Here is a 14,800-nt window from a genome sequence, read left to right on the forward strand (position 1 = left end):
ATTACTTCTTACCTAAAAAGAAGGGGTGTGTTACAGTGGCTGGAATTTCAATGCCACCAGCCAGCAGACAGAGATGGAGTCCCATGCCATGTAGGAGTAGTTTAAGGACCACTTTTATAGGACATCCTGGAGATGGTGGGAACACATGATCAAACTGAGCACAGGGCTGTCCTCATAGTGTGCAGTTCTTTTCTCCACTTTAAAGACATTTCATCGCTTTACTATTGGTGTATCTATGTGGGTGACTTGCCCGCGTGCGTTGTTTGTACTATGTGGGTGACTTGCCCGCGTGCGTTGTTTATACTATGTGTACACAGTGCTCCCGGATGATAGAAGAGAGTGCTCCATCCCCTGGGACTGGAGTTACAGATTCCTGTGATTCGCCATGTGAGTGTTGGGAACTGAGCCCTGGTCTTCTAGAAGCAGCCAATGCCCTTAACCACTGAGCCATCTCTCCAGCCTTCGCTCCACTTAAGATGCATTTTTCTTTGCACTGTTTGGCCAATCAGTTCTTTGATCCATCATCCGGGTCCCACGAATGGAACTCAGGTCCTCAATGTTAACTGGCAGGCCTCTTTAGCCACTGAGCAATCTCTCCAGTCCTGCTTTTCTCATTTCAAAGGGCTTTTTATCTATTTCAGTGGGGTGAGGGACCTGCAAGGACAACTTCTGATTTATACAGGACTCGTCAGTCTGTATAAGTCTGGTGAGTTCTGTCCATCTGCGAGGACAAATTATCAAAGCAAGAGACGAGGTAAGGGTTGCTTGGAGTAAGACCTGTCGGCAGCATACGAAGACATCAGTGTTCTCCCACATCTGCCTCTGGTATGATGGAAGGTTGGACATTGTGCACAACTTGCAAGGGCCTTGGGCTCCTTAACACACTGAATGAAAACATGCAATTGGCGGGTGAAGACCAGAGTCTAGGACAGTTGAACACCTTCTTGTTGAATTTGTTTATCCAGCATTGGGGAAGTGTGTATTTCTACTGGCGTACACACTCTCACCCTTTAGCTCAGGAGGAGGCAATAGAGTTCCCTGGCAAGAGAGGGGCATCACCCCACAGGCAGATTATGCAAATCATTAGGTAAAAGCTAATATAAATATTTAACTGCAGAGGATTCTGCTCCGAAGGTCTCAGATAATTAACGGATGGAATTAAGATCAACTCTGGCAAATTCAATATTGGGTTTTGAGTCCCTGCATTCCAAAGCATTAGGATCAAGGGGAGAAAAGCGTTCAAAAGAAATATTGAGCCCAATTGACATGTCCGGCAAGACAGCTGTTACAGATATCTTTATAGACATGGCAGGCCAACATCTGGTACCTCCTGTTGTGAAGGTACAAGATGGCAGCTGGGGCGATGATGGGACACAGTGCCTGGTGGTTGGAGGTGCATCTCACGTGGGTGTCCATCTACACGGACACAGAGCGCCACTATTGAGTGAAGAACAGTCAGCAACCAAGAGGAAAGAACTACCTACCTGAAAAGCTACATTAGACTGGCTAATCTCTGGGGTCACATCCCTTTGACGTACACTCCAGGGGTTAAGGGCACTTGCTGCTCTTGCAGAGGACCTGAGTTCAGTCCCCAGTACCCATGTAGCAGATAAAAATTGTCTGTAACTCGAGACCCAGGGGACCAGATGCTCTCTTCTAGCTTCCATGGGCACTGCACTCATGTGTACAAGCTCATCATACATGCATACATACCTAACTAAAATCCTTAGTCTCTTCTATGTCAGTTTGTAGAGTATCTACTTGGATCCTTTTGTGTATGAGTGGAGTAGAACAGCAGAGGAGTCACACGCAGTAACTGGAAGGTTTTGTAGGCCAGTCCCTGTAGACATTAGAATTCAGGTGCGTGTCTATATAACCATGAATCTTGATATATCTAAGAATTCATTTCCTGCCCAAGAAGATACTGTTGACACACAAGTGACCTTTTGTCCCCTTGATCCTCACTGTTAAATGCCCATATCAATGTTCTTGAAATATCCAGAACCTTCTTTGTATATCAGTTATATAAATACCTGTATGCCAAGATATAGGTAGCTGGAACTATTTTTTTCTTTAATGAAAATAAATAGATTTAATTTACTTTATGTGTATGACCTTTTCCTTGCATGTATGTCTGTGTACCAAATGTGTGCAGTAAACAGAGGCCAGGAGATGGTACCTGATCCCCTATAGCTGAAGTTACAGAGAGTTGAGCCACCATATGGGTGCTGGGCATCGAACGTAGGTCCTTTTCCAAGAACAGTCAGTGCTATAAACTGCTGAGCCATCTTCTCAACTACCTAGTCAAGGCTTCTATTTCTTCTTTTCATGTGTTTGAAGACCCACATTCCTTAACCAATGACTTTTTTGTATCTACCTTGTGGTTGGCAAGATTAGAAAGAGCTAAAACTCTTCATCCACTCCTTTTGCAATAGGGCAGACAGAATAAATATCAAAAACATGGAATAAGAAAAAGAGTTTTCTAGCCATGGCCACATACTTGCAACATTCCCCCATTTGGGAACCATGATAGCTGAAGAAACTAAGGTAATTTAGTTTCCAAAATTCAAGTAACTTTATTTTTGAGATTCTTGCCTTTTCCCTCCCTTTACCCTCATGGTCCCCTCTATCCCCTCAGTAGTGACTGGCCACACAGATGTTTGTAGATCATCTGACATTCATTTACTAACCTCCTAGATTACCACTAGCAGTAGCCAAGCATAGGCCCAAGTAAAATGAAACTGCTCAATCCTTCGCAATATATATCTCAATGCACACACATATATCACAGAGTCACACATTCCCTTGTCTGTCTCCAGGCCGACTTCCTGCTTCATCCAATCTTACTTCATTATGACCAACACACTATGGCCCACAGCAGGCCAGAAAACATTCACAGACTAAAGCTTTTACAGATATTTTCCTATAAGCTATTTTGTGATAATAGTAGATTATCTACCTAAAGTACATGGATATGTCAGGATTCACAGGAGGTTTTAGCAGGACATCTGAATCTAAGGCACACCATTTGATAAACCAGCAGGCACTGGCTTCCTACAATGATCAAGGTACTAAGCCAAATTCTTTGTGGATTTCCAAAATTCTCCCAGTAACCCTACAGCCGGAAGCGCCATGTTATTATTAAAGATTATTAGAGATACTTTAATGACAAATCCAAGTTCACGCAATGAGGGGATGCCACAACCAGAAATCAAAACAAAATGCATCTTTCAAACCTACATCGTCATCAGCATACATTGATGAAATTCTTAAAATTTGCTTTCACCAAAGAATCACAAAGTTTGCTCCTGAAACAATATAATTTGCTTTAATGGTTACTTACTTAATGTAGATTGTCACAGTCTGAAGGAGCAATGGCCCCTACAGGCTCCAGTATCGAAACACGTGTTCTATAGTTGGTGGCACTCTGTGAGGCAGTTACGTTCCACTGTGGGGTGGTTTGAGAGTTCTTAGCCTCTCCCTACTTTTGGTTCCTGCTTTCCCCACTTCCTGCTCACTGTAGATGTAATATCTCAGCTTCCTCTCTTGATACCATGTCTGCCTCTCGATACAACGCCTCCCCTCCGTAAAAGACTCTGGAACAATAACCCCAAATAAACTCTTCCGTGTGTGTGTGTGTGTGTGTGTGTGTGTGTGTGTGTGTGTGTGTGTGTGCAGGCACGCATGGTGTTTTATCACAGCAACAGAAACATAACCAATGCATTGATCAATTACTCTCCCGGGCTAATTCCCTATTCAGTCTTTGGAATGGAGGAATCAGGTGGCATTTTCACAGTTCAGGGGCACACACTGGACCACCTTAGCTAAGGGAAGCAACACAGTTTTAAGTTGGCGCCAGCTTTCGATTGGGAACCTAATTACAGGTGGCATTTTCTCTTTTAGATTTACTTTAATGTGTGTGTGTGTGTGTGTGTGTGTGTGTGTGTGTGTCTGTCTGTCTGTCTGTCTGTCTGTCTGTCCATTCCTCTGTCCATCTGTCTGTCTATGTGTGCTTATGTAAAGGTACGTGAATATGAGTACAGGTGCCGGTAGTATTCAGAAAAGCAAGTCAGATCCCCTGGAATGGGGTTAGAGCTGACTGTGACTCTAGCAAGCACTGGGAACTGAACTCAGGTCTTCTGCAAGGGCAGTGTGCACTCTTGACTGCTGAGCCATCTCTCCAGCCCCAGGAGGCATTTCCTTTTAAAATCCTGGGGATTTTTAAGATGTCACACCACAACCAACGGAGCAGGACACAGATAAGAACAAGGTTGCGGGAGGCGATCGGTGCATACGTAGATGGTAAAATATATACTGGAAGCAACACGCCCCGCAGACCGCAGGCTTATATGCTAATAAATAACAGTTATCGCCAGGACAAAGGAGAGAACGCCATGAAATCCAATAGCTCAGTGAGAAATCTGCTAATACAGGTGGCCAGGCTTGCTCCATTTCATTGTCAAACGGTGGCTATTTATTTTCTTCTGGGTAGTTAAATTACAGAGTCATTTATTGCTGAAACTTTTCCAGTGGGCAGATGGGAATGTAAAGCAGGCTTTGGGCTCCAGTTTACTGAGAAAAAGGAGTGAGGATTTATTTCACAGACAGCACAACTGAAACGGTAAAGGCCTTTGGCAAGTCTGCCACAGACTGACTCCCCACAGCCCAGCCGTGCACACCAGGGTTTGCACCCTGGAGATGGGACAAGGACCAAAATGGTGACTAGATCGAATTATTCCTTCTGAGGGGCTCTTTAAATGATTATTAGTATAAATGGTTTCCTCACTGAGTGATAGGTCAGTGATGTGTGTGTGTGTGTGTGTGTGTGTTTACATGAGACAGAAAGACAGAAAGAATTCCTTATATACATGCAATCTAAAAATATTTAAAACAGTGTTAACTTTCTTTGTTTTAATACAAAAACAACTATATGCATTATCTATGTCTATCATCTATCTATCATCTGTCTATCAATCATTTGTCTAGTTCTTTCAATCTATCTTTCTGTCTCTTCAGAATTTAGAGACAACTCTGTTTATTATTTATAAACCACTACTGTCTGATAACTTCCAAAATTTAGAAAATTTATAAATAGAATAGACCAAAAACTTTCCAATAACCACTTTCTACTAAGAATTTATTATTTAATTTTATGTAGGGGTGTGTGTGTGTGTGTGTGTGTGTGTGTGTGTGTGTGTGTGTGTGCAAGAGAGAGAGAGACAGACAAACACACAGAGATGGAGAGACAGACAGAGTCAGAGACGGAGAGACAGAGAGTATGTGTGTCTGTGTGTGTGTGAGAGAGAGACAGAGACAGACAGAGACAGAGATGGAGAGATAGAGACAGAGACAGAGAGTATGTGTGTTTGTGTGTGTGTCTGTGTGTGTGTGAGAGAGAGACAGAGACAGACAGAGACAGAGATGGAGAGATAGACACAGAGACAGAGAGTATGTGTGTTTGTCTGTGTGTGTGTGTGTGTGTGTGTGTGTGTGTGTGAACTTGAGTTTGAGAGCTCTTGGAGGCCAGAAGAGAGCATTGGATCCCTTGGAGCTAGAGTTACAGGAAGTTAGTTGGGTGCTGGGAAACGAACTCAGATCCTATGTAAGAGGCAAATGTATTTATAATCAGAGAACCATTTCTCCAGCGCCCAGAAATATATCATTTTTAAAAATATATTTTCACCCCCAGAAATATATCATTTTAAAAAATATATTTTTACTCCTCAAAAAGTATATGCATATGGGATACAGATACACACATGCACAGTGCATGCACACATTCTCGTATAGGCTAGAAGAGAGTGTCAGGTCCCCAAACCTGAAGCTACTTGAGGAAGTGAGCTGCCTAACTTGTGTGCTGGAAACTAGATGGGGTCCTCTGTTAGGACAGCAAGAACTCTTAACCACTGAGCCATCTCTCCAGCCCCACCCTCTTCCCTTCCTTAAGCATTTTCATAATCATTTCTCAACTCAACCAGCAGCCACGCTTGATCACTTGTTTTCTGGGTACAGGAAATTGCTACTTCAGTTTCATTGACTCTTGCCAAATAACCTTTAAACCAGGACATGCATGCAATTTCCTGATTAATTAAAAGTATTAACTTCATCAATCTTAATTCCTGACCAAATCTAAAGCTTCCAGGCATAATCCTGACAAAGAACGTAATACACAGCTGGGAGAATTCTAATTTATATTACCTTGAATAATGAGGTGACGGGAAAGGCAGTGAGCCCGCCATCGTCACCTAAGAGGAAAGTGGCTTGTAAGAGACCGTGAGCAGATGTGATTCCACACACACTGGTCAGAAGGCAGCCACAGCTGCTAGGACCAAAGGCTGATCCTCTGGAGATGTGAGGCTGATTCTGGAAGATCTTACCAGAGGGTATACACAATCACAACACAAGATAAATGGCGGCAGCACCAGATAACTCCATCATTACATCGCTTATTTCTGTGGCTGGGGAAACTGGAAATACAAGCAGGAGACAGATGCCCAAGATTTCAAGGTCTGTTGCCTGTGGCATCTAACAGTTTGAAGATTTGGGGATTATAAGTTCAAAACTATTAACAGAAAGAGGGTTCTAAACTTAGAGTGTTTATGACAGCCCCAAATGGCTGCTGGTAGAACATCAACATCTTCAACATCCAAATGTTATCAGAGACATTTCAGCTGTTTACTCTTACTTTTTCCTCTCTGTCTTCTTCTTTTTTTTATTGTTTGTTTGGTTGGTTTTGATTTTGGTTTTCTTTTGGAGAGAGGATCTCACTGTGTTAGCCCTGGCTAACCCAGAACTCTACTATATAGCAGAGGCTGTCCTTGAAGTCACAGAGATCTGCCTGCCACTGCTTCCAGAGTGCTGAGATCAAAGCCACGCCTAACCACACCTAGCATATACCATCATGCTATTATCTCACTAGAGTCCCAAATTAAAAGGAAGACCATGACACGGTATACGTTGTTCCCAAAGATCCGTATCATCTTACCGAATAGGCAGATTCTTATAAGACTATGGTAATCATGACACAAAATGATCAGGGTCAATTTCACTTTGATATAAAAATTCATCATAGCTTCACATGCTAGGTCCCAGACAACACATTCTATGTAGCCACAGGTATTTATTGAGATGATGGAAAACAAGAAAATTGCTCTCCAGGTAAACCCTAGGCTCGTGCACCGAAGTGAATTTCCAGTGATATAGACAGAGGACACAGCAACAAGTCTGCATGAATCAGGAAAAAAGCCATCATCCAAGAACCATCCCCCACCAACATGGAACAAATAAGTAAGTTTTTAGTAAACATGAAATCAACAATAACTTTCTGTAGTACCCCAAAACTCCGATCAGGAAAGTTCTAGACACCAGTACATACACGTATACTGAGTCCAACACTGCTGACTAGGAAACTTCTAGACTCTCATACATGCATATCTCTTTTTTTATGCAAAACAGAGCCCTCCATATGTATCCTTTAAAAACCAGGTCACCACACCCAAAGAGCTTATAACTGCACTTATAACTGTACACCAAATCAGGCAGCTGAGAACAAGCCAAGTCTATCATGCGGTTCATTTTCCTTACTGATTGAGCACAAGAAGAATGCAAGCCATAATTTTGGGTCTGCTCACTCCAAGGGACTAACATTTGGTCACACACAGACGCACATACACAAAGGCAGAGCGGTGTACACACCGTCAGATCTGAGCAGGCTTACCTTGGCCATCTGTGCTTGCACACCATTTGCCTTCAAGGATGCCACTGCTTTCTGTGCGGCTGCCGGACTATCAAAATCTACAAAACCATAACCTGCCAAAATACAAAATCTGGCATTAGTCATCACATGCAGGCAGACACACCTCAGACTCATGGTCGGCTCTGAATTCATTTCTTCCAAACGAAACTTGGCTAGCCCAAAGGCTCTCCTATCTGAGTTCTTTAAGCATTATCCCAGCATCTCCAGATACGAGGTGGTTCATTCATTTCCAGAGCACTTTATAGACTGTGTGCGCGGGGTGAAGCCCATTTAACACTAACCTGGCAGTTAAAGCAAGGCTCTGATTCACTGTGCCCTTTCTGCTGCAGAATTGCTGCAAGAGGGAGGAGGATTAAACCCTGGAAATCTGTAAGTGTCTGACGCTGAAATGCACTTTGCGGACCTTTAAAAACCCCGATACTCATAAAAGCCACAAGAACTGGTAAGTGTGACGGTCAGTGCTTACTCTCAACTTGATGGAATGCAGAACCACCTGGGAGATGGACCTCTGAGTACCTCTGTTGAGATTCTTTATGGTAGTAACATAACTAGTCCCCTGATCACTCAGTCTATGTTCCTAAATTCTTTTTTTTTCTTTTTTTCAGAGCTGGGGACCGAACCCAGGGCCTTGTGCTTGCTAGGCAAGCGCTCTACCACTGAGCTAAATCCCCAGCCCCCAGTCTATGCTCCTAAATTAAGTGGAGCTTGTTTCTCCCGATAGCAGCCCAAATCGTTGCTTTTTAATATTTTGAAAAAAGAATAACTTGATGGATACATATTCGAGTCTCTAAAAAGGAACACTGAATGACTGTCGTGCTTGTGTGGGGGCATAAGTACATGGTTCTGTTTGTGTGCATAAGCAAGCACATGTAAAGTTCAGGGAAATAAACAAACAAAAGCCAAAACACTTGATAAGACCCAACAATGGGGAGAAAACAGTCTTCAAGCCACAAGGGTGACAGGCATCAGTACAGGGATTCACCCAATAGCAATGTCAGCTTCTATGTGTACTCTAAATTATAGACATTATAAACACTCATCAGGGTGTGTTGGTACACACCTGTGGTTCTAGTATTACTAAGTTAGAGGCGAGAGAACGGGGAGTTCAAGGTCAGCTTAGGCTATCTATTGAGTTTAGGGCTAGCCTGAGGTACTTGAGGTTATGTCTTAAAGAAAAAGGAAAGAAAGACAATAGCAACTGTAGGTGAGTAGGTGTGTGGTGTATTGTGGTTGGAATGTGAATGTCCCCCACAGGCTCATGTGTTTTTACATTTGGCCTCCAGCAGATGGTGCTGTTTGAGAAGGTTGCAGAACCTCTAGGAGGTGGTGCCTTGCTGGAGGAAGGGCATCATTGGGAGGTTGGAGAATTTCTAGCCTGTCCTTGCTTGCTATTTGAATTCTGCGTCCTGTGTGAAGGTGATATGTGATCAGCCATTTTCCTGTGTCTGCTACCATGTTCCATATCTGATGCCGTGCCTTCACCAAGACAGACTCTACCCTTCTGGCATTAAAGACCAAAATTAACACTTTTTCCTGTCAGTTGCTCTTTTTCAAGTATTTTTAACACACCAAAAGAAAAATGTACTAATACACATCCATATGAACATTGTGAATATCATGTATGATATACATTGTATGTAATGTCTTTTTTATATATGACACATACAAACATACAAACATACATACATATAAATACATATATGTTGTGCATAATATATATGCATATACGTGTGTGTGTGTGTGTGTGTGTGTGTGTTCTTAAAAAGTCTATGGATGTATCAACATATTATCTCATCTATGAAGACAGGTATCTGTCTTGTATTTTGAAGCTTGTTTTATTCAGCACTTCCAGGCCTGCCACTGAGGCAAAAACACCATTTGTGTGCTATCATCCACCTCCAAATACGAGTGTTTGGGAATTCAATTACCAAGTTGTTTCTTTTAATTAACTTTTTAATTTTCTCCCCTCGAATCCCATCTTTCTCTTCTCCCTCCCAGCATGTTATCCCAAAGTGAACTTGCTACACAGCGGCATACCAGCAAAACACTCTCACAAACTGGGGTCGGGGAGGCTGTCATGTTTGTGCTTCTCATACATAAGGAAGGGTGTTCTGTAAGGACTGGCAATGCTTCTCTCCAGGTGATAAAGATAAGGTGGCAAGAAAAGCAGAAGGAGAAAGGAAAGTCAAGGGCCAGAGTTATAGGCAAAGGCACAAGAACTCCCAACGTAGACATCACTGCTCACAGGTCAGGTGTTGCTCTGAGGGCTTAAGGTGCTAGTACTTAAGGAAATCATCATTGTGTTTTATGATACTGAGCCTGGATCCATTGTACAAGGAAACCAAGGCACGGGTGACCTTACACAAGTTGCCAAAACTGGTAAAGCAGTTAGATGGCAGGGTCATGATTGGAACCCAAGTCTGCATAGAAATTATCCAAACCAAACAAAGAAATATTTCTCATCCCACCTGAAGCCTGATCCTTTGATGCCCCTCAAAGAAGGGACTGAACATTCCTTGGATTTTGAAGTTAGAAAACAAGTTGCCATGATTCCAGGAAAGGCTCGCTCTAGCTCACTCTCTGCATGCTGCTTCCTGGGTACCTGAGCTTGCATTACATCATCTGCTCATGGGAGGAGTGGACAAGGTGTTAGAGCTGACCTTCACTCATCTAGAGCACATTATGCCTTCTACTAGTGAAGCTCTTCTTCAGGTTCTTGAGCCAGCACGAGAATATATAATGTGTGGAAAACAACAACCCCAGTTCCCACTCGCATTCGGCTTGTTAATTTTAGAAAGAGACGTGGCAGAATGGCCGTACTGAGGAATCTGAAGCTCTCTAGTGTCATGCCTTCCTTGGAAGAAAGGAGAGCAGGGAGCACAGAGTGTGTGCATGTTGGTAGCTCAGTACTGAGAAGCCGTTGAGCCATTCTCTTTCTAATCAGAGACTGGATGGTGATGGAGAAGGTTGGCAGTCGAGATGAAGCCAGGACTATGGCAGCAATCCAGAAGAAAGGCAGCGGGCCATTCCACTGACTGAGATGGAGGAAGTTTGGGAAGACTGACTGATCAGTCTGGGAGTAAGGCAAGGGTGAGTGACAAGGGTGACAAGGATTGTTGTTTGGTCATATTATGTTTTCTTTTGCCATAAGCCTCTGGGTGAGGGAGATGTGGTTTACTGAAGCGAAGAGACTGGAGGAAGGTTCACTAGGAGTGAGGGAAGATTGGAGACGAATCCAGTCAAAACACCTGTGAGAACCTATGTAGTCATATCGAAGTCCGTTATTGTGATGGCTGGCTTTGAATGTCCTCTTGACACAATAAAGAATCACCAGGAAGAGATTCTCCATGAGGGGTTGTCTAGATCAAGTTGCCTTCTGGAATGTCTGTTCAGGGATTCCCTTGATTATGTTAACTGATATGGGAGGATCCGGCTCACTATGGGCAGCTCCATTCCCTAGGCAGTGGTCTCTAAACTGTGTAAGGGTGAAGAAAAAGAGTTGGGCACAAACATGAATGTTTTCATTGCTGTCTGCTCTGGATCGTGACCAGCCACATAACACTTCTCCTGTTGCCTCCCTGCTAGGATGAGTTGCCACAAACTGCTTCTCTCTCCTAAGTTGGTTTTGTCAAGTATTTCAACACAGCAACAGGAAACGAAACTGACATAGCAACATATTAGGCTGGCACCCAGTAAAATAAGCAAAGATCACAAATACACATTAAGTGGGCGACAACTTAAAAATGCTAGTTACAGAAGGAGAAAAAGTGATCTAGAGTAGGAAAAGGTTTAGATTTCGACTTGAACAACTTCAGTCTGTAGGTCTCAGAGGCAAGTTTGCAGGGAAGGAAGACTGAAGCAGAACCAGAGAGGGTGACAGACACAAACAGGAACATGTCCTCTCATAGCCAGGCAAGAAAGGGACCCAAGAAGGAAAGAGTATCAGCCTTGCCAAGTACCAGAAAGCATGCATGAGAGCACATGAACATGCCCAGTGCCCTTAAGAACACGGATGTCTGGGAAGTGGTATAAAGACTGAAGCTTGCCCTCTAAGAGGAAGAAGTAGGGGAGGAAGAGGGAAGGAGGAAGGGTAGATAGGCCTTGTTAAGGGAAGTTAACTTGGCTAATGGGGAGTGCTGAGAGACAAAGTTAGATAGAAGATAGGAGTCCACATGGAGGATCGTGTGCATGTGCATGCATGTATTTTCACATATACTTGTATGTGAAACAATGCTCAACCTTTGGTGTCATTCCTTGACTTTAGGCGCTGAGGTAGGATCCATCTACCTTGTTTATTAAGACACGGTGTCTAACGCACATAGAACTTACTGGGTAGGCAAGACTGGGTGGCCAGTGAGCCCCAGGGATCTGTCTGTCTCCACCTTCTAGAATTACAAATACATGTTATCATGCCCAATATTTTGTATGGGGGCTGGGGATTGAGCTTGGAGCCTCATTACTGCACTTCAGACACTTGACTGACTGAGCCATCTCTTCATCCCTCAACTGAGTTAACTGAGTTTTCATTTTCTTTATGATAAGATTGCGTGTGTGTGTATGTGTGAGTGTGTGTGTGTGTGTGTGTGTGTGTGTGTGTGTGTGTGTGTGCGTGTGTGCCCTTATTCAAGTGTGAAGTCAAAGTGATTGGCTAAAACTCATTTCAGTGATTCAGAAGAATTTATTGTCCTACTGCCAGAGCACATCATACATCTTTACATTTTTGAGGAAGAACTAGGGAAGATCAAGCTGAGAAGAGATCCAAACTTCATGAAAACAAGAAAACAATTCATAAAGTATCCTTTCTAGGAAGGTACAGGCCCAGGCACATGCTGCCCCACCACCCACAGTCACTGGAAGGAAGAGGCACCCTGGCTATGTGAGTTATATAACTCAGTGCTGTGAGCAAGTGCCTGACAAAAACAGCTTAAAGAGAATGGCTTATCCTGGCTTTCAGTTCTGGTTGATACAGTCCATCATGGTGGGGAAGGCATGGCAGCAAGAATGGGAGAAAACTGGTCACATAGTATCAACAGTTGGGCACAGACCAGGCAGGAAGTGGGCTGGTTTATAAAACCACAAGCCCACTCCAGTGACTTGCTTCCTCTGGCAAGGTTCATCATAAGCCCCAATCATCACCAACCATTAAGAGGCCAAACACATGAGCCTGTGGGAGGACTTTAACACCTGACACCAGCTGTCATTTCATCCCATACCCCTAGTGACTGGGCTTCACCCAAGTAGATCCTTTTCAAGGTATATACAAAGTATCCTTAAAATAAATAAACTTACAGGAGGGACTACTTTGTTTACCAATTAACAGGTAAAATCACAATTAAACGTTGATTACAAAAACAAGCAAATCAATGCTAGTGCTGTCAGCCATGCTGATCCCACATCATAGCCCCAAATTAGTTTCTTCTTTCAGATTGTAGAGGGAGGTGTTGATTTCCTAACTGGTTCTTGATTGTGTCAATAAAGAGGGCAGAAGCTAATTGCTGGAAGGAAGGAAAAAAGGTGGGACTTCTAGGTCCCAGGAGGAAGGTTGGGAGGGGAGCATGGGGATGGGAAGGGGGTAGGAGAGAGGGGGAGAGGGAAGGGAAGGGGAGGGGGAAGCGCAGACACAGGGAAAGAGGAGGGCTTTTTCCGCCAGGCTTTGGAACCAGAGGCAGGCAACAGCCCTGTAAGACCTTGGCAGCCTCTGCCTCCTGAGAATGACTGAAATAGGGTAGCTGATACGGCTAGGACTGGAGAGTCTTCCAACATCAGATCCCTTCCTTTCACTCCAAACCCTATACTCCACACAGTATATCAGAAAATCTAGGTGTGGCTCTCCAGGGGTCTGTTCCTACACACTTAAGCAACTTCCACAAGGGCATGCTGAGCTTTCTCTCAGGAAATGTACGGCTGAATTCTGGGAGAAACAAGGGACCCCACACCTGTGTGGATGGCTCTAAGCCAACGAGAAGCAAAGAGTCTGCATATAGACTTAGAATAAAGAGAGAGTCACAACTCTTGAGTTGTGGGATGTTCATGTACACTTTTACTGGTTTAAGTGAGAGTCTGGAGGTCAAAGTATATTAAGAAATCTTAAATGATGTTTCCATTCTGGACGTAAACATGGTGCTTCAGAGGTTTACGAGGATGAGGGCTACATCACAGTAGGAAGAAAACAAAATGAAATTACAAGGCCGGCTCTAATAAGAAACAGTGATGCGTTGAGTAAGGGATAAAAATCGCTTTAATTTGGTTTCAGTTTGCTCTCCTTCCCTACAAATAATTAAGTCTGGTCGTGGCCACCTCTGTCCCTGCAGCTGGCAGGGGAAAGGAGGGAGAGCAATGCCACCCAGCTACCAGCTCTCCGTGCTTTCTACCCTGCCACGCCCCAGGCAAAGCTAGCCAGGGCAAACGCAGCTTGGTGGCTGTGCACCCACACCTCCCTCAATTGTGTCATCAGACTTGGCCACAGGTTCAAGCCAATTAGATCCGAATGTCACTGTCCCCTCTCCACCCACAACACACACACACACACACACACACACACACACACACCCCAGAGAGAAAGAGGGGGGGGAGGGAGCTTGTTTTCCTTCCTGGTCAGGGGAGACAAGGGCAGCAGCTCAGCAATTAGCCAGAAGTGGAGCGATGGGAGGAGAGGAACTGTGGGATAATTAGGTCATTCTGTGAATTCGGTCTTCCATCCACAGGCTTAATCAATGCTTCCCCGAAATGCTCTATACCTTCTGTGCTTACTTAAAGTTTTGTTATTTCATGGCACTACCAGAGGGATGACCTCCTAGAAAAATAATCTATATTAATTACAGCTTAACTCTACGGTATCACCCGAGGGCCTTTGTCTGTCTCCTCTCCTGCAGTCGTGGGTGACACATCCCAGGGACCTTTGACCTTCAAAACCCATTGTGCCAAGATGGGTTTGACACTTCATTAATGTCTCTTTATCATATTCAACAGTGGATTTCAGATTTCCATGTGGCTGCCGCTTCTCTGGACTGACAACAGAACCTATGTTTTTATTTGCCAATACTG

At 43.8% G+C, this 14,800-nt stretch overlaps 1 protein-coding gene across 23 annotated transcripts in view; it reads right to left on the reverse strand.

The window, feature by feature from the left end:
* Rbms3 (RNA binding motif, single stranded interacting protein 3) overlaps window positions 1-14,800 on the reverse strand; it is a 786,929-nt gene that overhangs the window by 385,048 nt on the left and 387,081 nt on the right. For all 23 annotated transcript variants that reach the window (XM_017596208.3, XM_017596203.3, XM_039082840.2 and 20 more), the window contains one exon: window positions 7,718-7,809. In XM_017596208.3, coding sequence (XP_017451697.3) covers window positions 7,718-7,809 — 92 coding nt within the window. The remainder of the gene's footprint in view (window positions 1-7,717; window positions 7,810-14,800) is intronic.

The sequence above is a fragment of the Rattus norvegicus genome, chromosome 8 (genome assembly GCF_036323735.1).
Source record: "Rattus norvegicus strain BN/NHsdMcwi chromosome 8, GRCr8, whole genome shotgun sequence".
NCBI classification, from domain to species: Eukaryota; Metazoa; Chordata; class Mammalia; order Rodentia; family Muridae; genus Rattus; species Rattus norvegicus.